Source organism: Lissotriton helveticus, chromosome 6 (genome assembly GCF_964261635.1).
Source record: "Lissotriton helveticus chromosome 6, aLisHel1.1, whole genome shotgun sequence".
Lineage (NCBI taxonomy): Eukaryota > Metazoa > Chordata > Amphibia > Caudata > Salamandridae > Lissotriton > Lissotriton helveticus.
In genome coordinates, this window is record NC_136067.1 from 802,935,840 (window position 1) to 802,960,046 (window position 24,207).

General features: G+C 43.0%; 1 protein-coding gene across 1 annotated transcript in view; it reads right to left on the reverse strand.

Annotated features, from left to right (window-relative positions):
* Positions 1-24,207, reverse strand: part of GRIK2 (glutamate ionotropic receptor kainate type subunit 2) — a 1,557,632-nt gene that overhangs the window by 1,199,986 nt on the left and 333,439 nt on the right. The window contains exons 2-3 of the mRNA XM_078648357.1: positions 22,907-23,074; positions 4,773-5,030 (exon numbers count right to left, since the gene is read on the reverse strand). Of these exons, the coding sequence (XP_078504483.1) occupies positions 4,773-5,030; positions 22,907-23,074 (426 nt within the window). The remainder of the gene's footprint in view (positions 1-4,772; positions 5,031-22,906; positions 23,075-24,207) is intronic.

The following is a 24,207-nucleotide window of genomic DNA, read 5'->3' on the forward strand; positions in this document are numbered from 1 at the left end:
TGTAGTTCGGACTGGACTGTTCCCATTGGGCACAGGGTCAGCGCTGATTTGCATATCGCCATTGTCTAACCCAGGGTGGTGTGGAGTGGAAAAACGATGGATTTGGGCCCAGATCTTTGGACTGGGGTGAATGTGTGACATTGATCCACATTCTGTCCATCACTGTTGTGTTTGCAATTACCGCTCTAAGTGTACTGGGGATGCTCAGACGTGAGTCCCAGGCACTCCACACCACTGGAGGCAAGCTAGCCGGGCTGATGAGAGGTGTTACCTCGAAACCGGGCCGGTCCTCGGATGCTTGTTTCCGTTCTGGGAAGGACATGGCTTTTGTAGTTCGGACTGGACTGTTCCCATGGGGCACAGGGTCAGCGCTGATTTGCATATCGCCATTGTCTAACCCAGGGTGGTGTGGAGTGGAAAAACGATGGATTTGGGCCCAGATCTTTGGACTGGGGTGAATGTGTGACATTGATCCACATTCTGTCCATCACTGTTGTGTTTGCAATTACCGCTCTAAGTGTACTGGGGATGCTCAGACGTGAGTCCCAGGCACTCCACACCACTGGAGGCAAGCTAGCCGGGCTGATGAGAGGTGTTACCTCGAAACCGGGCCAGTCCTCGGATGCTTGTTTCCGTTCTGGGAAGGACATGGCTTTTGTAGTTCGGACTGGACTGTTCCCATGGGGCACAGGGTCAGCGCTGATTTGCATATCGCCATTGTCTAACCCAGGGTGGTGTGGAGTGGAAAAACGATGGATTTGGGCCCAGATCTTTGGACTGGGGTGAATGTGTGACATTGATCCACATTCTGTCCATCACTGTTGTGTTTGCAATTACCGCTCTAAGTGTACTGGGGATGCTCAGACGTGAGTCCCAGGCACTCCACACCACTGGAGGCAAGCTAGCCGGGCTGATGAGAGGTGTTACCTCGAAACCGGGCCGGTCCTCGGATGCTTGTTTCCGTTCTGGGAAGGACATGGCTTTTGTAGTTCGGACTGGACTGTTCCCATAGGGCACAGGGTCAGCGCTGATTTGCATATCGCCATTGTCTAACCCAGGGTGGTGTGGAGTGGAAAAACGATGGATTTGGGCCCAGATCTTTGGACTGGGGTGAATGTGTGACATTGATCCACATTCTGTCCATCACTGTTGTGTTTGCAATTACCGCTCTAAGTGTACTGGGGATGCTCAGACGTGAGTCCCAGGCACTCCACACCACTGGAGGCAAGCTAGCCGGGCTGATGAGAGGTGTTACCTCGAAACCGGGCCGGTCCTCGGATGCTTGTTTCCGTTCTGGGAAGGACATGGCTTTTGTAGTTCGGACTGGACTGTTCCCATGGGGCACAGGGTCAGCGCTGATTTGCATATCGCCATTGTCTAACCCAGGGTGGTGTGGAGTGGAAAAACGATGGATTTGGGCCCAGATCTTTGGACTGGGGTGAATGTGTGACATTGATCCACATTCTGTCCATCACTGTTGTGTTTGCAATTACCGCTAGACTGGTTACAGGCACCAAACGATATGAGCACATATCCCCAGTCCTAAAATCTCTTAATTGGCTCCCCTACGAAGCATGAATTCACTTAAAGATTGCCGTTATTATGCACAGAGCCATCCACTTCAATACTCCCAGGTATCTGGCCAAAAACTTGAACTATCTTGCAGTGTAAGAGCCTCAAGAAGCGCCACTACTTTCCTCTTGAAACCACTCATCCTTAGCAAAAAGAAAACTTGTCACCGAGCCTTCTCTGGTGCTGCCCCAAAAATATGGAACTCTCTACCACCGGAAGTACGCAGAATCTCCTCAACAACGGCGTTCAAACTGGAAGTCAAAAGATTCATTATGAATAAATTCCTACCGTAAGTGGGCTAGGCTCTCCTGCACGATGACATTGTTCCTACTACCATGGTACCATCATTTACTACTACTCTTCTTTACCACATAATATGCCTCCCTTCGCTACCCGTGTACAATTGTTTATTATAACCCTCCATGTTGCATGTGTCTTGTAATCTGCGATCATTCTTGTTTTTACTGCTACCTGATATTGATCTTGCATTATTGTCCTTCCTTACCTTCCTAATGTAAAGCGCTCTGATATCCTTATGGGATCTTGTTCGCACTATATAAAACTTTATAAATAAATAAATTGAATAAAATAAATCCACATGTACATTGGCCTTTCTTCAATCATGAATTTATGCCACACCAATAAAGAATCATTTAGTGTGATCAAATTGAAATGCACCGATAATTGTTCATGAGGGAACAAAAGAACAAAACAGTGCGTCTCTCCTCCCCACACTTTTCTCCCACTGGCAGGTAATTTTGTCTTTGATTTAAAAGTACAGAGACACAATACGTCTCACAGGAACTGAAACATTGGCCTTCATTCTGAATTTCCCTGAAATGTGATCTGTGAGCTAAGACATTTTTCACAATTTTGAAAATGTAACACGATTGAAAAATGTATCTTGATATAGCATAGTGAAAGCTAGGATTGGTGTGCTAGAGACTTAAAGGATGCACCAAAAAGATTATGACAATTCTTTATTAAGGTATAAGGATTTGCACAAAATCTTTGCAGCAGTTTTGCAGAAAATGCAACCACCATTTCGCTAATCATAAACGTATGTCGTCAATTACACCACTTTCCTTCTTTACTGAACAAAGATTTCGAAGCCGGGGGAGCCAACTTGCTGATGAAACCCCGCACACAGAGGTAGTGCCTACTTTGGAGACCCAAGTGCCAAGATGTCTGATGTGATGGTAGCTGTTTAGTCCAGGAAACAAGATGGAGCAAGACTGAATGCTAAGGTAGCGACTAACACCACAGAGTCTGACTATTCAAATACAGGGCCTTGACTGTGCAGAATAATATAGGATATTGCCACAGACTGGGCAAATGTTGTGTTTGGGCTCTCTTGTAAGAAAATCAACCTCAAGATTTCTATATAGTGGGGCTCCTCATCATGCTATTGCACCTCATTTGTGGGATCCAAATTCATTACACCAAATTTTCCAAGTACTTCTGCCTATAAAACTTTACCACTCAAAACAATTTGAAGCCTTTGTGAATGTTCGTGACAAGAATTTGGCATAGCTGCAGCACCTGCCACGGAAATATACAACTTTCTGATCCTTTGAACACCTGGCAAATTCTCCACAATAGAATTACTATCACCGTGCAGCAATATGCCTGCAGCATTCACTCTGATAGTGAGTCCTTCAGTGGAAACTACTCTTCAGCATTATCACTCACTGTACATTTCTTACATTATTATTAGCCTCTCCTGGAAGCTCCTTAGCTCTGGGGATTTCTTTAGCGCTGGATTTTGGAGAATTAATCACTACCACCTTTTTCTGAATTAGGACTTCCACTGTGTCATTTGGACTCACATTGATTCTCATTAGCTCTTATGAATGATGATTGGCCCCACTGACATATTAACAACAGCTCTTAAATCTTCATTCAATTTTTTCTTAAGATTTTTGTGGTTCTTAGCCGATACATTTCAACTATTATTGAACTTGGTTTGTGTCCTGCATTATTTAATCTTTTATATATATTGCGTAATGAATGTTCATAGTCTCTAGTTTGCCCCAGGTTAGTAACGGTAAGGCAAAAATAGTTTAAGGGAACTTTGGCTTATCTGTGTGCACCCTACTTGCAAGCGTTTGAGATTTCCCCATAAGCACGGTTTAGTGTATGTAGCCATCCATTTGCTTCTGTTTAGGCAACCGAATGGGAATCGGTTTTGCCACTTGCTAAAATCTGGTAAAAGATAGCAATTGTGAGCCATATTCCACACTGGTCCCTTTTTTCCCTGAGAAAAATCTCTAATTTGTATTGCCACGAGGAAGAAGAGTATTTGAAGGCAATAAATTATGGGAGAAATGCTATCAAGTTTGGCCATTTACAATTGAAAACAAGCATTTGCAATGCTATTGGTCTAGCATTTATGCGAGTTTAAGCTATTGGCATTGTAAATGACAATGCCAATAGCTTAAACTCGCATAACAACGCTCGGTTTCTTTTATTTTCTTAACTTTAACACTGAGCGCGTTGTCCTAGCAGGTGCTGCGCCTAGTGTTTAAAGTAAAAAAAATAATGAAAGAAACCGATTGCGGTGTCCATGAAGGGGCGCCACACTCAATTTTAAAGTAAAAAAACAAACAAACAGAGCGAGGTGTCCCTGAAGCTGGCACTGCACTCTCTATGAGAGTTTACAAAATGTTTTTAAACTGAGCGCTGTGTCCCAGAAGTGGACGCCGCGCTTAACATGAAAGATAATTAAATTATAATTTAAAATGATTGCAGTATCCCTAAAGCAGGCACAGCGCTCATTATGCAAATCTCCAAAGTAGCAGCCACCATTGACCCCCTTTTGCCTATAACAAAAATAGTGCACATTCCCTAGATAAAGCAGGCGGTGTAACAAGCCAAGTCAAAGGTCCAGTCGTTATGGGCTGTAACAAATGGAGACAAGGCGGTACCAAGGCAGGACTAACAAGCCCATTTACGAATAAGAAGCCACTATTTAAGAAGGGCAGTGACTTAAAGCCAATGACAAATATGGGTGGAGAGTGGGCGGGGCTGCTAGTGCATACCCTAATATAGCATGCCTCCCAGAGCGAGCAGCACATGCGCGCTGCTGCTAGGGTCGACCTAAAAATCAGGGGCAATTTGTCAGTGTGTTACACCTGTAAACATGACATGACAATTATAAAAGACTGCTTATAAACTTATAAAATGTTGCATAACCTTACCAGTACTGTCATCATAGGCAATTGTAACAGTTTTCCATTTGAAGAACTGCACCAGGTCAAGAATGGCACGGCTGAGCGAGGAAAAGTCCGGGTAAAGGCTGACAAAGAATGAGTCCCTGTTGTCAGAGACCTGGTGTTTCCAGCGCGTCTGGATGTGAGGCACACCGAGAGCATTGCAAATCGATTGCACTGCATTAGCAGACGAGCTGTGAGATGGGCCAAAGATGGCAGCCACCCCAAGAGAGAGCTGTTCACATGCTACATAGGAGACAAAAACAAAAAGAAAATATTTAACTGACAGTCACAACAGTCTCAGTTTATACGAAATAGTTGTATTTATACATGTACATATTTATTAAATCAAGTTGCTCACACCTAGTTCTAACTGAAGTCTGATTTCCTGAGTCACTTAAGGCCTATCTTATACAGTGAAGTCTACGGTTAAATATTCTCAAAATAATCTTCCAAATCCTAGTTCTTTAATAATGTTCTGAAAATAATCATGTCTGGTTCATCTACATAATTCGTACGTCTATTCCTGTAAGTTTACCTGTATTTGGAGAAGATTTACTCCTTTTATTGAATATTCAAAGAATTCCTGGATGCTCAGATGCATAAACATTTAGATATACGTGGTGCAGATTTACACATGGGTAAACGGTAGCAAAAGTGAATTTGGACGTGCTATTTGTGAAATATTGTTTCCTAGGGAGTAACCCATTCCCTGTTATCTTGATGATTTTAAGGGTGTTCCACCCCTAATTCCATCCTGGAAGGGAATGTATCCCTGTATTCGACAGAACCGAATCTTAGATAACATTGTCAGTGAGAGTAACCCTGAAAAGATGCACATGAGAGTCATTTTGTGAGTACAACTAAGCGATTGTCATGAAAAAACAGTTTAGCAGGGAAAATCACCACTTTTCCTTCTGAATACTGTTTGTAATTATACAATTGCACCTGTAGTATTACTCCTGCATACGCAATAATTTGAGAAGAGATATAAAGTAAACTTAAAATGTAAAATAACTCTATAGGATATTAAAACTGGTTAGTAAAGAAGTTCAGTCAGAAAGAGGGACTCCTGTATATGCTGCTATGCAAAAACACGTTATGAACCACACAAAATGTGAACTGGAAATGAAGCTTAATTTTACCATTTGTCCTTTGCCTTTTGATCACTAATTACTGCTAACTCTTTATTTGCATTTCTTTATTAGTGTTATAAGCAACAACATAGCTATAGCAGTATCAGAGCTCCCACAACCTGCCCCCATAGGACCACCAACTCATTTACAACAGTACAATAGCAGATCACAGTACCCTTCAACAACATATATATGCAGTCTATTCATTCGTTCATGGTTCGATCACGCCCACCCCATGCAGGGAGTTAAAGTCTGCTCAATCCCATTTGATATTTCAAATTTAACAAACCAAGTTACCAAGTGGTTGCTTTGCTCATTTTCACCTCACATGAGCCATCCCACTCCATCTCTTGTATAGGTCTTGTATGGATGTATGACGTTACAACGCATGCTTTTACATCGCATGCCTTTACAACGTGGTTTTTACATTGCATACCATTACAACGCATAGCGCTTTTGGGTGTTGGATAGTGAATAGTTTAATTTACTATTCCAACTCCAGTCCCCGTGGACACTAGGGAAGGTTATTGGATAGTAAATTAACCTATTCCCTATCCTAGAGCACCCCCCAGCGCAATGCGTTGTAATGGTTTGCATTGTAATGACCGCGTTGTAATGGTAGTGCGTTGTAAAAGTTTCGTTGTAAGTGATGTTTCCCGTCTTGTATATATGTCTGTGCACTTTCTCAACTATGGGGGCCTAGTGAAATCCTTTGTCTCCAAAGTCTTTGCCTCCAATTTATGCATGTACATGTCCCATATTGTGAGATCAAGCCAGCCCATCCTCTCTGTTGGTCCTCCTTCATCACTGCCACCTCGGCTTCCGCCCACTGCAGCAGAGTATGATGCCAGACCATCATGTCAGGTACAACCAGTGATTTGTGATCTGGCACTTCCACAACATGAACGTCAGGTGTTCATAGAAAAAGGAAGGCGCACTCCAATAAAGTCAATTGCGGTCTCTGCTGGCTACCTGATACACCGGATGAATGCACTTTATCACAGGTGCCGGGGACTCGTTTCCTCGACATCACAGGCGTGGCACTTATAGGGTGTACATCGGGCTATATTGCAGGAGAAGAATTTCTTCTACCTACTGTTCCTGTCTCTCGTTTTTTTTAACGTTGCCCTATGTTAGGCAACAATGAGATGATAGGCCTACTCCGCGGAACATTGGAAGAGGTGCTTTTTTATGATCATTTAGTCCCTTTGGGAAAATACCTTGAGACACAGGTTTTTTTATAGAGGCATATTATCCATGAATCCGGTTCTCTTTATTTGAATGCGGAACTCTTTATAAGATACGACGAGATCATTGGGATTGTTCCTTGAATATTTTGAAACATAGGAGGACTCCCCTCATAGGAAGAAACTAATTATCTACCATTGAATGAGGACACTACCTTTGGAAGCATCTTTGATGCGGATTGTATGACCAGTTCGAGAATGTGAACACCCGGGACACTTCACCCTGGTGACGCACAGTAGTGAGGACTCTTATTTAACTGATTGAGATCACCATAATCAAGGTGCTCTCTGCGTAAGCCCTGACAAAGTTCCTGTGGCACTAGGAGAACGAAACGCATTGGCTGTGCCATTTTTATGAAAAGAAGGAATATGAATAAAGAAAAGAACTTTCAAAAAACCTTTTTGCGCAACTGACTTTATTGGAGTGCACCTTCCTTTTTCTATGAACATTTGGTTTCTTATACATCTTCTGGCAGCGGGTGTTGGGAGAAGTTGCACCAGCATATATTTGAAACAGACAGAATTAATGTGCTTGACCTTGGTCTGCTGCTGCGCCTTTTGTATTTTTTTTTTTAACATGAACGTCAGGTCAAGAAACCTGTGGCAATACGTAGCACCTTTGGCTCTGGGTTGGATCCTAACAGACAAAATTCTGGGGTGGGTTGAACCATAGTATCGACCAGGGTCGATGTAATCCTTGTCACTTCTTCCCAAAACTACCTCATCCCTGGACAACTGTTAACTCTTATAAGTGTTCTTCACCAAGATTAATTGCATCTTAAGTGCTATGAGGCTAATCATATTTGCATTAACACGTCCACAAATGTAAAGGAAAGCAGCTATTGCCCACTCAAACAAAGAACCAAAAATTCAAGAATGATCTGCTTTGTACAACCACACTAACTATACAAACACACCCATCAGAGCACAAACTCCCCTACATAATTCAAAATGTATAAGGGAACAGACACCTAGACCTGCCAAACAAAGTACTTACTCTGGCAAGAACCTGCATAAAACAAAATTGAAGATACAACAAGCATTGTAAAGCAGCATGGAGGTCACAAAGGGAGGCAACACATTTAGGGAGAAATACATCCCTACGACTCCACCATGACAACCTTCACTAATTAAGCTTGAGGCCCATGTACAGCTGCGTTCATTCATATGTTGACACCATAAAAACAGAGAGCATCCCTCACCAGCTTATACAAAATTGCTCCTTTAAAGTGTAATGGCCTGGTTGGAGCCACAGATGGTAAACTGGGAGCTTTTTTCTCTCAATGGCACACCTACTCTAAACAACACCAGAAGAGGGAGAGGCCACTGGAAAAAAAGGTTTGCATGAAGAAAGATAAATGTGCTGAAGAGCTATGATACTGAACCAGTACCTGCCTTCAGAGAATTTCTGCAGATGAGTGGGGTTCATCATAGTCATAGTTTATGAAATATTGATTGCCACAGATACAGTCAAAGAAGGGGAGGCACTGCTTGCGAACCTCCCCCTGAAACAATGCAGAATATACATGTAGAAAGGACTTCCATGATAGTTGTTGGCGCCACTGTATACAAAAAAGTAATCCATTTGATGCACCTTGCCTTCAAGAAGGTGTAGACATACCAGTACATGTGCCATAACAAAAAATACACACCAGACACAAGCTACAACATCCATGAGAGGCACGACTCTTCTTGGCCATGTACTTATCAGCGTATAGCTGGGGATACTAGAACAAACCTCTTGAAACCATGTACATTGTAAAATGTTTGTCAAAAAGGGTTTCCTGCAGGGATCCATTTTTTGACTGTCCCATTGACAAATAAGAATGCAAGGCAAAGGTGTAAAGAGATTCCTAATATATATGTTGTATACGTTATTACGCATTACAAATAGTGACTGTTTAACATTATTTGGGAAGTTGATTGCTTCAATTGATGGTAACTTGAGGAGCCCCCTGCAAGGTATGTGGAGGAAGAAGAAGGTCTGGTTAGACCTTTTATTGTTTTTTAAAGGAAATCTTAATGTATGGCATCTCTGATTCCCTGTAATCAAAGTTGGATTCATTCAAGCCATTGTGATCATTTAAACTGCTATCATCGGCTAAAGTATGCTGTTGAGTGTGCAAATACTTTATTCAGTATGGCATAAACCATTATGCCTAATAGTTTCGGGAAATAAAAATCCTGAGCACTCTAATTTTCAAATATCATTCTACTGTGGTAAATGTGGCACGTGGTCTATTATTGAATTTTGTATACCTCATATATTTGAGCTAAATACTTAGAGATAGATATAAATGTTTGGTCGGAACCAGATCACATTAAGAATAGCCAGCATCCTGATTTATCTTCTGTTTGATGATAGCATGGGTTGGCAGTTACATTTCTTTCATGGAGTATTACTAATGGTGTTGATGAAGACATCAAGTATATCATTTCCTGCGTCAAAGCGCAGTCTACTTTTGGATAGAGTACTGTCTCTATCGCTGAAGTGCGACATAGGGGACCCTACTGCATTCTTCTTCTCCGTTCTGAAACCTTTGACAATCAGGACTCTTTTTTTCCATCTCGTTTTATTCTACCACAGTGCACAATGCCCCCCTCCAGCCCCCCATGCATGTGGTTGAACGAAGGTGCATTCAACCATGTATTTGTATCAGAAGAATCCACTGAAAACAAACGTGTTTACGTTGCCCTGCCGAAGACGCCGGTACATTCGTGGAGCCCAAAATGGCTTCCTTACAATGTAAAACGCTAAGAGGCAGTCAATTCAGAATTAGAATTAGATAAAGATAGTCAAGCGGCCATTTTCCAATGCACAGTAGTACATTTTTGCAGACTTTTCTAAATAATTATCAAACCAACAAACACCGTTCATCGAACTTGTTACTATATATATATATATACATACTATATATATATATATACATACCGGCCGAAATGCATTCGCCATCAATCTGTCATTAAAGGCTCTGCCATTGAGTTCCCCGTGGAGGTTCCTGCTTCTTTCATTGAGAGGAGGCGCTTGTTTCATATATATATATATATATATATATATATTTTTTTTTTTTACATATTATTTTATTTCTCGTCCTGGCACTGGCCTTGTCCTTACTGCTATTCTGTTCCATTCATTGTGCAGTGAACAGTCCATTATTGTTTGATCCCCTTGAATTAAAGAAAAAAAGCTTGCCTCTGAAATTTTTGTCAATGGAAGATCGTTTGCTGCTGCACACAAATAGAAGCTTTCAGAGCAACACAATTCACCAAATACAAATGGGAAATAAGGCAGCCTTTGCCTCGTCCCAACCCAGTGTTAAACACAGGTTTAAAAAAAATTGCCGTCTGGTATTCAGCCAATGCCCGCTAACCCTTCATCATCCAGAAATTGAAATACAAAGAGGAAAATGGCTGTTGAACCTGAATTGCTGCGCCTTTGTACACGAAAGAGCGAGAAAGGAAAGGCGCTGCAGCCTGCAGATTCAGAAAGGGTACTGCTCCCCGTAATTATTAGCACTGTTATTATCAGTAATGTCATTGTGTCCGTGACTTCTAATGGAAGCCAAACGGGCTGTTTGGAAACCAGGCTTTTAACGTAAGTAAAGCCAGTTTCAACAACACTATTTTCCTTAAAGGGCTTACTGCTATGCTCTGCAATTACGGGAAACATAATTAAATCTAAAGATAGAATTAAAGAGGTCTCTCTAAAAAGTAGGAGTTTTGTAGGATCTTACAGAGAATTAACATTATTACATAGTGCTACTGGGCACATATTGTTTAGAGGTTTCCTGGCGGCATTTTTTTTATTAGGTCATGCTACATGCACTGTAAAGCTTTAACACAAATGTAACACAAAATGCAAACAACCCTTCATAGAATATGACGAATTTAATTGGACACATTTTGTTGTGTTAAGGCAAAATTACTCCCAAAATCGGTGTTGCAAACATCAGTTGACTGGTTATCCAGTGGCATAATGCAAAATGATAGTACCCCCTGCTGAATGTGATGAGGGAGCATCCAATACTACCATATCTTACAGGTTTTCATAGGCATTAGATATGACTTAAAAAAAAATGTAAAATAGAAATAGTGTAAAAAAGCACAAAGCACCATATGCAGGCAAGTGATCACACTAGACTGGGACAAGGGTAAGGTTTGGGGTTGAATGCGGTGGAGTGCGGGTCTGCTACAGGGGCCAGGTTGGTACCAGTCAAAGAGTTACGTTCATACTCAGAACTTTTTTCAAGAAGGTAGAGTCCTAAGCAGGCAAGGCTGCAGACTCATTTCGAAGGATGGGCTCTTCTGCAATGGGTTGATGAAGGATGAGATCTCAGTGAAATCATTGACGAAGGTGGGAAAAGCTCAGAGAGAGACAAGTCCAGAGTTTGCGCCCAGGAAGCCATCAACATTGATCGGATGTTGCTTGGCATCTGACCTGGTGAAGATTTACTCCTTCGGACTTAGACTGTTTCCTGGAAGTCGTGTTTCCACAGTTGGGCAAGGCTGCATGCTGTAACCGAAAAAGGTCATCACCGTCAGTTAGTGGTTGGCATCGGACCCACTGCATTAGATTTGCTGCTGGCACATTGGTCCCGGTCCATCAACAGTTCTACAGACAAAAAGATACCAAAATGATTTTAAGGCCCAGCTTTTTAGGTTTGGGCAGGAGGGGTACACTCTGACACCACCCAGGGATTTCAGCACTGCAGGAACAGCACTTGAGGGTTAGGAATTACTCAAACAGAAACCACTAGCAGGTTCTAGTGTAGATCCAGTAGAAATTTGACAGCTAGGCTCGTCAAGGAAAGGAAGCTTCTTGCAGCTTTTCTGTCCCTGTAGCTTAATGGAAGGACATCCAACTGACCCTTGGAGACACTTATTTGTCTTGCCTATAAATGGGAGCATGTCTACTCCTCACAGGTCTCAACAGCAAATTCAGTCCTTCTTATGTCTTCCACAGGCCTAGCAGTGATCTGAAGAGGGTGACCAGTGGTACCACACTCATGGTAGGCACTAACCTGTGGATGCGGGTGTCTACTGTCCCCTCCATAACCAATCGGGAAAAGTTTCCAAGGGTAAATCTAAACACTTTTGCAGATGTTTATGTGTGCCCCAAGGCAACAAATCCCAGAGGTCAGCCCAGTACATAAATTCAACATGACAGAACCTTTTTTTCACCCGTGCAGGACTCCTTTGTCCACTCTAGAGGTGTAGTCAGGGAAATGAGCAATCCCTCCCATGTGATCACTCAAAAATGGTTCTGGTGTCTGTTCGTTTACCACTTGAACTGGTACATGGCTGGCTAGGAGGACAATCGAGGGTGCAGGCCCAGGTGTGAGCTACATCTGCCTGTGGCAGGGCAGGCCCCTTTGAAGATAAGTAAGTTCCTCAACACTGCCTAGATGGTCATCCTGTCAATGATACAGGGCACCTCCCCACACCAAAGCCCTTGTCTCAGCTCTGGGAGCCAATTCACACCTCATCACTGAGCGATTCAGTTCCTGGGTGATAGTTTGAAGCTCATGCAAATGGCCTTCTTGAGGCCTTTTTCAAAACTACCTTGAACATACAAATCCTACTTTATCAATGAATTGGATTTGTAATAAATATTTTTAAAAGAACACAAATTAAGTTTGTATCTAGTTCCTAGGTGGGAATAACTTTAATAATGTATCCCTAAGCTTTCCTATGGAACCATGGAGTTTGAGCTGGCCAACCTGGGGAGCTACTACGTGATCCAGCAATAGGAGTTTTCTCAGGACAGGAGTTTGCCTGCTAAGAGGAGCATTAAAAAGCAGAGCTTCAAAAATCCCTGAGAGGATGGACAGATGCCCACCGAACCCCAGCATATGAGGAGGAAGAGTTTGAATATGAGGAGGAGCTGGATGATGTGGAGGAGTTGGACCAGGACCTACATGGAGGGTCTTGGACTGCGACCTGTTGGGGAGGGTGGTAACATACTCTCAGGATTGGATATCCCTCCCAGGGCATGGAAAAGTGTGTTATTCAGGTCCCCAGAGGAGCTGTAGGACAAGCAGAAAGAGAAAAAGCCCAAGATGAGGCTGGCCAAGTTAAAAATAGAAAAAAAGATAGCCTCAGAGGAGAAAAGGCTGGCCATGGAAACAGAGTAAAATAAACTAACCATGGGGGAGAGCATTTCTTTGGAGTGTTTGGCTCATGAGAGAAGCCTTAAGGAACTGTACATCAGAGGTAAGCAATTAAGTCAAGTGCTTTAGTAGGTCATCAGTGCCCTCTGGAGACAAGATGGTCCACATACTAAGGGTCTGTGGTGGGAAATCACATAGATAGAAGATTTGACACGTTTGAGATTTCCCTGCAAATGCACAACATCCCTGAGAGGGATTGGGGTGATATTCTATGGAGGCACATTCCTAGTGAGGGAAGGGACACCCTATTGACTCTAGATGCTGGTGGCAGAATGAGGTATCCCCTATGACTGAAGCCCTGATAAGAAAATATGGTCTGACCCCAAAGAGGTATCGGTAAAAGTTCAGAGACAGTTAAAGGCTATACCAACGCACCTGGATGGAGTCTTTTAATTGCAAGGCACTGGATTGTTGGGTGAAGGGTAGTGAAGTCGAGGATTATCAGGGGCTGTATAATTTGAGTGCAAAAGAGTCTTTTTTTTCTAGATCTGTGCCAACACCTTGTTGACAGTAATGTCTCTGACCCCAGTGAGCTTGCTACTGAGGAGGCTTGCTGGGTCAGCACCAGAGTCCACAAGAAAGGGATTTGCAGGGGATCACCACAGGCTTTCCAGAAGAAGGAGGGGGACAAAAACAAAAGCAAGACGTTCTCTTAATGGCCCCAAAATAGTTATTTGAGTCAGGATTCCCACCCCCCTACTGAGAAGAAAAAGAGAGGCTTTCCTGACAGTAGGTCTGTAGGCAAGGCACCCTCTTGAGTGCTTTGAGTGGCAACAGGAAGGGCACTTCAAGGGAGATGCCAAGTGTCCCAAGAGGGTACAGACCCCCACCAGTGCACACTCACTGGGGTTAGCTAGTGTAGCAATTGAGGAGGAGATTGTCCCAAATAGTATAGGGAACAGGGTAGAGGTTACTCTAGTGTCTGTGGGTGATGGCGAGATGGTGCAGAGAACCCTCATGCCTAGTAATACTTGGACATACAAGTAGTGCATCACCATCAATTGGCAGAGAGCGGAGGCCCTGAGAGGCCCTGAGAGACATTGGAGCAGGCATGTGTTCCATAAAGTTGTTGCATCAGACAACCATGAGAATCACTACCCAGTAGCTCTGGTTGAATGGGGGGAGTGTCTCAGGTTCTTTGAGAGTAGCTGTGAGTTTATCCATGCCTGTGGACTGTCCCCATGGCAATGACCTAGAGCATACTGCCTGGAAAAAGATGTTAGGGTTGCCTGAGTGGGTGTTCCTGACCAAATTGTCCATAGGGTAGTCATGAGAACCTGTATCATGGATGAATGGATTATTTGCCTGCCAAGAAGAGAAGGTGCAAGGGGCAGGGGAAACTCGCTCCTGAAACTCTCACATTTGGGAGTAGGCTGACCCTGAGGAGGACACCCCAGAACCTACAGGCGAGGATGTGGCTGAACTCTGGAACCTGCCTGAGCTGTCCAACTGGCAGAAGGAAGGAGTTCCTACCAGGGAGGAGTTTTGCGAGGGAGGGAATGCCCTGCTCTTGTGGGTCTTCGACAGCAAACTGTGACCCGGGCAGCTAGTGATGCCTCTGGCAAACACCTGATTTACTGGGTGAATGGTCACCTGTATATTGAGCCCAAGGCTCCTGAGCCTGGTGCAGTTCATGTCTTGGTGGCCTCCCAGTGCAACAGGGCCTTCCTATTGTGGCTGTCTCATGAAGTACCCCGGACAGGTCATTTAGGGCAAGACAAGACCTTTGATAGGCGTGTTAACCATTTTTACTGGCCTCAAATGAGGAAGACCTCAGATGAGTTCTGCATATTCTATCCTACCTTACAGGTGAGTGGTAAGTCAGGGGGGAGTGCAAGCCCACCTGGAACCTTGTCCTGCCATTGGCACCCACTTTGAAAGGGTGAGAGTTTACATCATTGGGCATCTGGACCCCAAGAACGCCATGGGCCACATATTTTTGCTGGTCTCGGTGGACCATGCCACCCAAGGCTCAGAAGCTATCCTTTTAAGGACTGTGACTGCTCCCACTGTAGCCAGGGCACTGATAGGGATCTTTATCCATTTGCATTCCCCCAAAGAGGTGGTATCAGACCGGGGCACCAACTTCATTTCAGGGTACATGAAGGCCATGTGTTCAAAAAAGTCTTTATTTAGATATAAAACAAATATCTTTAAAAGAGAATTTCAGATTTATGATTCATACATAATAAAACAGTGCAAACAATCAGTTGTTAAAACTGCTCCCCTAAGCTGTGAGTACATACATAAAACAACCCTTACTCGCAACCTACTATTTAAACTATTCTCATCACTGGTTGACTAATGGGTTGGAGTTATTTTAAAAGGCATTCATTAATTTAAAAAGGGTAGGGATAAAGCAGTGACAGAGCATTTTTGTTTAAAATTACAATAAGCATTCTGAATCAGGTTTGTCAGTCTTATATTTAAATCAGTATTATCCGGGCTCAGTGCAGCAATGATGGCTTGCCTACAAGTCCGAACCCCCAACCGCTTCCATTCCCCCCTCAGCTTAAGCCTACGTTGGAGTTCGAAGGCGGGGCAAATGCAGACCACATGCAGGAGCGTTTCTGCTGCCTCACTGCACCCTCTGCAGGTTGTATCCTCTTCCGCACGGCGCCAGGGGGGTAGGTTTTGCAAAAATCGCCAGTCACCCATTCTAATAGTTATGAAGCTGCGTTTTAAGTACAGTGAGAAAGGACTGGAAAAGTAAGTGGCAGGGACTAGCTGATTATAGGAGTTAATAACTGCCCACGCGTGGCTTCGTTTTGAAAACAGTGCTTTATCAGTGATGAGTGATAGCGTTCTTACACATTTTTTGATTGCAAGCTTAAATGCGGACTGACTAGGGTTAAGGGCCCAAAGGCCCTCTGCTGAAATTTGCTGGATATAATCCTTGAAAAGTCGACCGAAAGTTCCTCCTGGTTTTTTCTCGGTTATTTCTTGCCAAACTAAAGACTCTAATGAACCTGGGTTGGATTGTCGTAATTTATGGCAGAGATTAAGAAATACCCCGATGCAGGAAACATCATAATTCAGTAACCCCATCTCTAGTCTGATCTGTGGGGGGGATGCAGAGTATGGCAACCTAAAAACCTTTTTATACATTTTTATCGTGTGTCGATTTAAAGCAGTGTTTAGTTTCCCTTTAAAAATCCCTATGCCATACAACAAGGTGGGACCAATTTTCGCTTTCAGGACTTCCAAGAGGGGAGACAGAGTGGGACCTGAAAGATTTTTTGCAAGCTTAGTCAATGACACCGCAAGCATCGCTGCTTTAACTGCGATCTCTTTGCGCTGCTTTATAAGGTTGCCCCTGGAGTCCAAATGGACCCCCAGGTATTTGTACGACTGGCCTATGGAGAGGCTATTGTTATTAAAAGACCATCTGCCACCGGCATGTCGCTTCTTCCCAAATGCGACAACCTGAGTCTTCTTCAGGTTACCTTCTAGTTGATTCTTAATCGTGTATTGCAGCAGTGTATCAAGAAGCCTTTGCAACCCCACCTTTGTGAGGCTAAACAGAGCCAGATTATCTGCATATAAAAGATTGCTTAATGCCATACCTCCTACCTTTGGCGAGTGGCTGTTTACACCATCCAGGGTACTGGATAAATCGGCAATGAACAGGTTGAATAAGAGAGGGGTCAACACGCATCCCTGCTTAACCCCTCTCGATGTAAAGATTTTTCGCGAGAGATGCGTGCCGGACCCTAACTTCACTCGAACCCAGGTGCGGGAGTGCAGTTGAATAATTGCATTCAATAATTTGTCAAGGATTCCCCACTTTCTCAGCTTTTCCCATAGGGCCTCCCTGGGGACCCTATCGAAGGCGGCTTTAAAGTCGACAAAGCAACAAAACACAAACCTGGATGTTAAAAGGGCCTTGTCGACAATAGATGACACCACTAATAAATTGGTCATGGTCCCTGAGTTAGCAGTGAACCCAGTTTGGTTCATTGGCACCCTGTTATAATCATTTGCCCATTGCCTCAGGTCCTCCAGCAGGAGCCCTGCGTAGTGTTTCGCCTCAATATCCAACAAGGCTATAAGTCTATAGTTGTTGGGGACAGCACGCGAACCTGATTTATAAATCAGATGAATAATTGCACCCCGACACGAGTCTGGTATTATTGCAGTTCTCAATGCATAGTTAAAAAGATTAGTTAACAATCCAGACCAAAAGGTTATGTCTGATTTAAACAGGTTTTGTGGCAGGCCATTGGGGCTAGGTGCTCCATCTTGTCTAGCCTTTGTCACCATAGTAATTGTCCTGTCTTCGGTCACCCAGTGAGCTTCGTCGGACCGGTGTGTTGAATCGATATAGGTGCGCCCTTTAATACCAAGACCGGAACCCAATTCTACTGGCAGACCCTGTCCTGCAGGATCTGGATGGACTTGTGCCTTGAAATGGTCCGTGAGATAGGTTGCCCATTCTACTTCTTGAATGTTTGCAGTTCCAAAGCTTGAATAACTCGAGTTTGAGTAATCAATTACAGCCCAAAATTTCCTAGCGTTTTTCCTCTTGCTCTCCCACACCAATTTGCACCAGAAGTGATTTTCATATATAAGCTTATCCTTGGTGATCGCAGACCTAAAGGCCTTTTGGGCTCTGTGATATCTATTCAAAATTTCGCTGTTGCCAGGAGATTTAACAAGTAGCCGTAGCGCGTTGTTCCTTAACTTTTTGAGTAATTTTGTGTTTAAAGTTGGTGCAAACTTGCGAGTCTGAGTTCGAATGACCCTGCATGTTAACTGGAAAGCATCCAGTCAGGTGGGAGCAAAGCGACGTTCAGGTGGCAGTCGGTGAGGCATCTAGATTATTGCCATTGTTTGTAAAGTCCTTACCCACTTGTAGGATTTTCGGGCCAGTATCTTCACTCCACTTCAGGCGCTTTAGATTTTCAGAGTATATTCCCTGGTAGGTTGAAGGTGCTAGTTTATGAGTCCCTGGTCTTATGTTGAGAGAGAAAACCTGGGGCCTGTGATCGCTTTCGGAGCGTGGAAGTATGCTGAAGATGTCTAGATAGTGTAGAAGGTCAGCATTACAGATGGTGTAATCCAAGTGGGAATATTTGCTACCATTTGACCAGGACCAGTTTGGTGGGGTATCCCCTGCTGACCTACCATTCATCACCAGGTAACCCGCACTATTAAGCCTCGACACGCAGAGCTCTCCTAATTCGCTGTGGGCTTGATTCAGCGGTCTGGTTTGGGTTACGGCCTCAATGATGTTGAACAAGGAAGGCTCCTCAGTGTCCGCAGTTATTCCCTGGAATAAGTTAGTGTTAAAGTCCCCCGTAGCGATACAATCTAAATTTGGGTGCTCGGCGGCTAAGTTGCTCATAATTTCTATTAGGCGGGCCAAATGGGCTTTTTTAGTGCGAGAACTTGGATTAATGTATACATTTAAAAGGAGCAGTGAGCGCAGGTTTAGCCACCGATTGATTTTGACCCCTAGAATCCAATCTTCTTTAATAGAAATTCGTTTAATTGTGCCTTTTAAATTGGTGGATATATGAGTTGATAGGCCGCCTTTTGCGTGACCATGGGGACTATCCCTAAGGGCTGGATTCCAGAATTCAATAAACCCAATAATAGGGTGGCCATCAGTTGCCCAAGTTTCCTGCAGGGCTATTGCTGTGTGCTCACATAGGAAAGAGAGAGTTTCTTGATTCTCGATTTTGTGGTGGAGCCCACTGATGTTCCTGGAACATGATTTGAATTGATCATGTCCTTGATGTTCGTCTATGGTTGGAAAAACTGTTTGCCACGTTTGCACGTCCAAGGGATTATTTATTGTACCCACAAGCCCTGCCACTGGGATTCATTCTGAACTTTTATTTGACAAGATCGAGGGGAGCCACCACCATCCTTGGAGTCAGCATCAGGAACCTCTATTTGTGGTGTTTTACAATGATCTTGAGGTCCTGATGCGTTTTTAGGATCGAGTATGTTCTGGCATTAATAGCCAGTCTGGTGCTTGCAACTTGTTGGGATGGTGGCGATTGGGTTAGCAGGGTGGTAGGGTAGCCACGCGTGGTGTATGGGTAAACTCTAATGCCCCAACTTCGCAGGGTGGTCTTGTGGTCCAAGAAGGCACCCACCCAGCTAGCCGACTTAAAGGACACCAAGGTTGCCTCAGATGGTTGAATGCCTCTAGGGGGAAGGAACTCTATAGATTCAATGTGCTCCGAGGCCAAGCCTTCAAGCACCGGGATGCCCACCGCTAGTTTTAATATATTTGATCTATTGAGGATGTCTTGGCGGCCCTTAGATTTATATTCTGGGACTAGTAAGAGCTGATAATGTGGCGTGTCATTTCCGTTCGCTTGCTCAGACTTATTTATTTCATTGGAAGGCCTTGTGGAAAGAGTGAGGAGTAACCTACAAGTTATCCACTCCATACCACCCACAAACCAATGTGCTTGTTGAAAGGTTAAGCATGACATTAAAGACCATGATTATGGGCCTTCCAGAGCCCATGCGGTGCAAGTGGGTGCCCTGCTGCCATGCCTTTTGTTTGCCAAAAGGGAGGTACCGCAGAAGGGTGTTGGCTTTAGCCCATTTAAGCTTCTGTATGGGGATCCGTGAAAGGGCCTCTGAGTTTGGTGAAGAAGGACTGGGAGCAAGTTCCTGTGAGAGCCCCTCAGGATGTTGTCAGCCACATGCTGGCACACCGAACCAAACAGTGAGCTTCTGGAAATTTACCCAGGAGTATTGGGAAGCCAGCCAGGGGGACATGAAATGCTGGAATAACCAGACTGCCACTCTGGATGAGTTTCAGTCTGGCTAAAAATTGTGGGTGATAGAGGTCATGGAGCCTGGGGCCTCTAATGCTACGTAGTTGGCTGTACGTTTATGTGACAATATATATGCCCACCAGTTGGAAAAGCTTTCCTTGCAGGTCTGCATTTAGAATTTTACTTTTCCACATCATACACCATACATGAGCATATTATAGCTGACTTACCAAATTGTTAAATTGTTCTATTTTTGTTTATTTATTTATTTAATAGCAGTTTTATTTTGCCAAAAACGAGCCTAAAGTATGGCACTGCCTTTTACATAGAATTAGTTTCATTTCACACAACTGAAATAGAAGATAATAATGCACTTAATATGATATATAATAATACATCACATATTATGGTGACCAATATGATATGTAATATAGTAATAATTTAGCATACTAATACAATAGGTTTAGCAGAGTGGATACAAACCTTGTCAGATACAGTACCCGTTCAGAAAGTTATATCAGGTTGTGGAAGTGGTGCTGAAATAGCAAGCTTTTCAGATAATTTTTAAGCCATCATGTGACAGAAGTCTTCTAATATTCAGATGGGACGGAGTTTTTATAGCTTTTGCTTTTATGCCTGCTCTAGCAGATGCACTGATTGCTTAAGATGATCAGTTTCTGACTAAAGTAGTGGAAGGTTCTTTAAAAGGTAGTTGAGAAATGTTTAGTAAGCCCTGTACTTTTAACCCCTTTGATGCTGATGACGGCCCCCAGCCGTCATGCATCACGGGGCTCGTGTGTTGATGACGGTTGGGAGCCGTCATGAACACGCCCATTCGCGATTCTACCGCACAGGCGCAGAATCACGGCTGCACCCAAGGGGTTAAAGGGCCTGAATACCAGGTTTCTACAGACAACAGGGTTAACCCAGCAAAACATTGATTTCTGTCATATGGAACGAACAATTAAAGGGCCACAGAAGTAGTCAGAAATAGCAGTGGAAATATAACGCAGATGAAAGATACATACATAAAGGAACTTATTCCACTAGGACTGGTTGTTGAGTACTAAAGCAAAAGAAAACATCTTCCTCGAACCTTTTGAACATTTAAAAGTGCTAAACACCTCAACCTGCACAATACAGTTAAGCAGGGCAAATTTCTTGGCACATATATCCATGCTTCGCAGTAGCGCACAGGGACTTATTTAATAGCCCCTTGAGGTGCCGATACATGCATTTTTTAAATCACTGGTGGAGCAGTGTTCTGGCCCATATTTACAAGGCCACCCCGCATGGCTATTCAGGGCCTTGTAAATATGGCCCCTTTTCATGCATTACTTTGCATGAAAGGGGCGTGCAATGTTTGTTGCTTTGGGTGTTCCCACACAACATCCATGGATTCTGCCGCATTCCCATTTTTACAGCATTTCGGAAAACCTGGGAATGCATCAGAATCCTACGCCTCCCCAGGAGAAGTGTAAGGGGGCGCAATGAGGAGAAATACTTTCATTTCTCTGCATTTCTTCCGGCACAAAATCAATCATCCTCGCAAGGCAGACCTACTTTCACCATGGTGCAAGGGTGCCGACATTTGCTCGTGGCAGCCAATTGTGCACCATTGTAGGGGAAAGACAAGGGATACCTCATATTGTCGTAAATATGACGCATCCCTGTGCTTTTAAAATGACACAGCTTGGCGCTTCAAATTGTTTGCTGTTCCGCACTGCGTCATTTTGCTGTAAATGAGGCCTAGGTGATTAAGCCAGACAAAATTGCACGGAAGACAATTTGACAAATTTAGATTAGCAGCATAGTAGTACACAAATAATTTTAAATATATGTTCATAACACCACTATATCATGACTTGCTCACAATAGATAAATATTTAGGCCTTTCACCACTGAAACAAATATTTAAGTCTTTCACCACTGAAGACCATTCTTCTAAGTGGTGAAGGCCAAATCACCCTGCCTGGTTCTTCTCTGTCCTCTCTCACTTGTGTGGATTCATGTTTTCCCCAACTCCCTCCACATGTTTTTTTTGCTTCGCTGCCACTCTTCTCTTTATTTTTTTTCAAGAAAAGTGGCAGGATCAGATAGGGGAAATTGAGCCTCATGGTCTGTCCTGGAAACAAAACCCAGTAATAGCTCTGGCCGTGTCTCAATGGTGAAGGTCACCTGCATATTTGCCTCTCAACATCTATACAATGATCTCTTTACCTTTTTATTTCCAGCTTTTTTTTCAATGATGTTCCATTGATCCTTGGCAGCACCCCACACGCTGCTGTCCTGATGAGCAGTCCCTAGCTGCATTCCTTACTGATGTCTGCCATTGTGATTGTGACTGAGCTACAAATCTAGCAGTAAATTCACGAGTGGTACAGTAATGACTTTGATCCACCCTCATACCATTTTACATCAGCATTACCCATTAGCTTTGTACATTAACACTATGTTGAGTTTCGAAGAGCTGAGAAATAGTAAATATATGCATTGTGTTTTTTTTCTTCAATTTCCTGGGTCTTTTTACAGTCACACAAACAGAATAATTGTTATCCTTGAACATGTTCAATTTTTAAAATATCCTATTAACATGTGTTAATGTTTTTTAAACGAGAATATTGAATTGCGTTCTTTCCTCATTAAGAGTAATTTCTAAAAGAACGTGTTTATTTGCAAAAATAATTCCCTTCGTATTGTTCTGTGAGCCTTAGACTAAATCGTTTCATATTGCTCTTGTGCCAGCCATCTCATTTGGCAAGCACAGTGATGCTGGAAACTATTATCCCCTGTAAACAGAAGAAGATTAATGATATATAATGTTACCTTTTCTGGATGCTTCAAAGCTGTCATAGAGATTTATCCTTTGGGTGTCATATGTTAAAGTTGTGTTTGGCAGAAGGGTTCTGTTTCTGTTGATTGTATTCACAGCAAATCGAAAGGCTAATTCCTCAGCCCCAAAGGGCCCAGTTTCCACAAATTCAAAAATTCCCCCTAAGGAAAGAAAAGAGAAGATACGTTTTGTCAAAATAATATCCCAGTTAACAGCTAAGACATGTACAAATTATACGTATTGTCCTCTCTCTTGCTAGTATAGTTGGATTGGTTCAGAAAATGATAGTCAATTATGCACACTTTCAGGTCTGCTTTTTAGAAGAAAACATTAGCGAGTGGTAATGTAATGCTGCCTATTTAGCTTGCCAGGTTGTTCTTTCTTAAAACATATAGTTGCCTCAGTTCGACCTATTTCCAGGGCCAGCCTGGGAACCCAAAGCAGCTCTGGCAAATTTTGTGAGACCAACCCCGGTCCTTCCCCCAAGATGATTTGGGAAAAATGGTGCATTCTAAAACACATTTGTCATTATTTATTCAATTGTATTAACTTTTCAAGCATGGTAAATGTTGATTTTACTATGCACCAGGATACCACAATCTATGTTGGTGCAGTTCAGTGACTCCCTTAGTATTACTTTTCAACAGTGCCTATCATCTCTCCATAGCCCCTCTCTCAAATATATATATTATTTGTGTTATAGCACCTCTCATACCAGTGTAGGGTGGCAGAGCACTTTACAACACATGCACTTACAGAGACAATCAATCATACATGTTTAAATCAGTGTACAGAAAATGTTACTTAAGGTAAAGGGGACTACAAGGTATAGAATGAACACACCATCCATACTGGTAGGTTCGTTTAAAGATTGTTTGGTCTGGGGAAGCACAAATTCAAGGTTTAGAACATAACACAGTGGTTAGGGTTGAGGTTAAAAATACGAATTTATTTCTACCCAAAAAAATAATCTTTAGTAACATCAGTATCATGATAGACTGGAAAAAACAACTTTACAACTTGTACCATGCAGCTTTCATGCAGTTTTTTTTATGGCAGTTCATAGCTCATTGCGATAGATTACTATAGTAACTTATCAACTGCACACTAACAAAAGAATCTCTGTGAAAAAAGGAATAACCCACTGTGCTATGTACATAAAATATTGTTCGACAGGCATGGTACACGTTCTTTGTAGCAGGCATATTAACCTTCTGTGGTACCTTAGCTGAGCCAAATCTGCCATTAGACAAAGCTCTAATCGGAAGGTACATTAATAACCAGCGTTAAATTG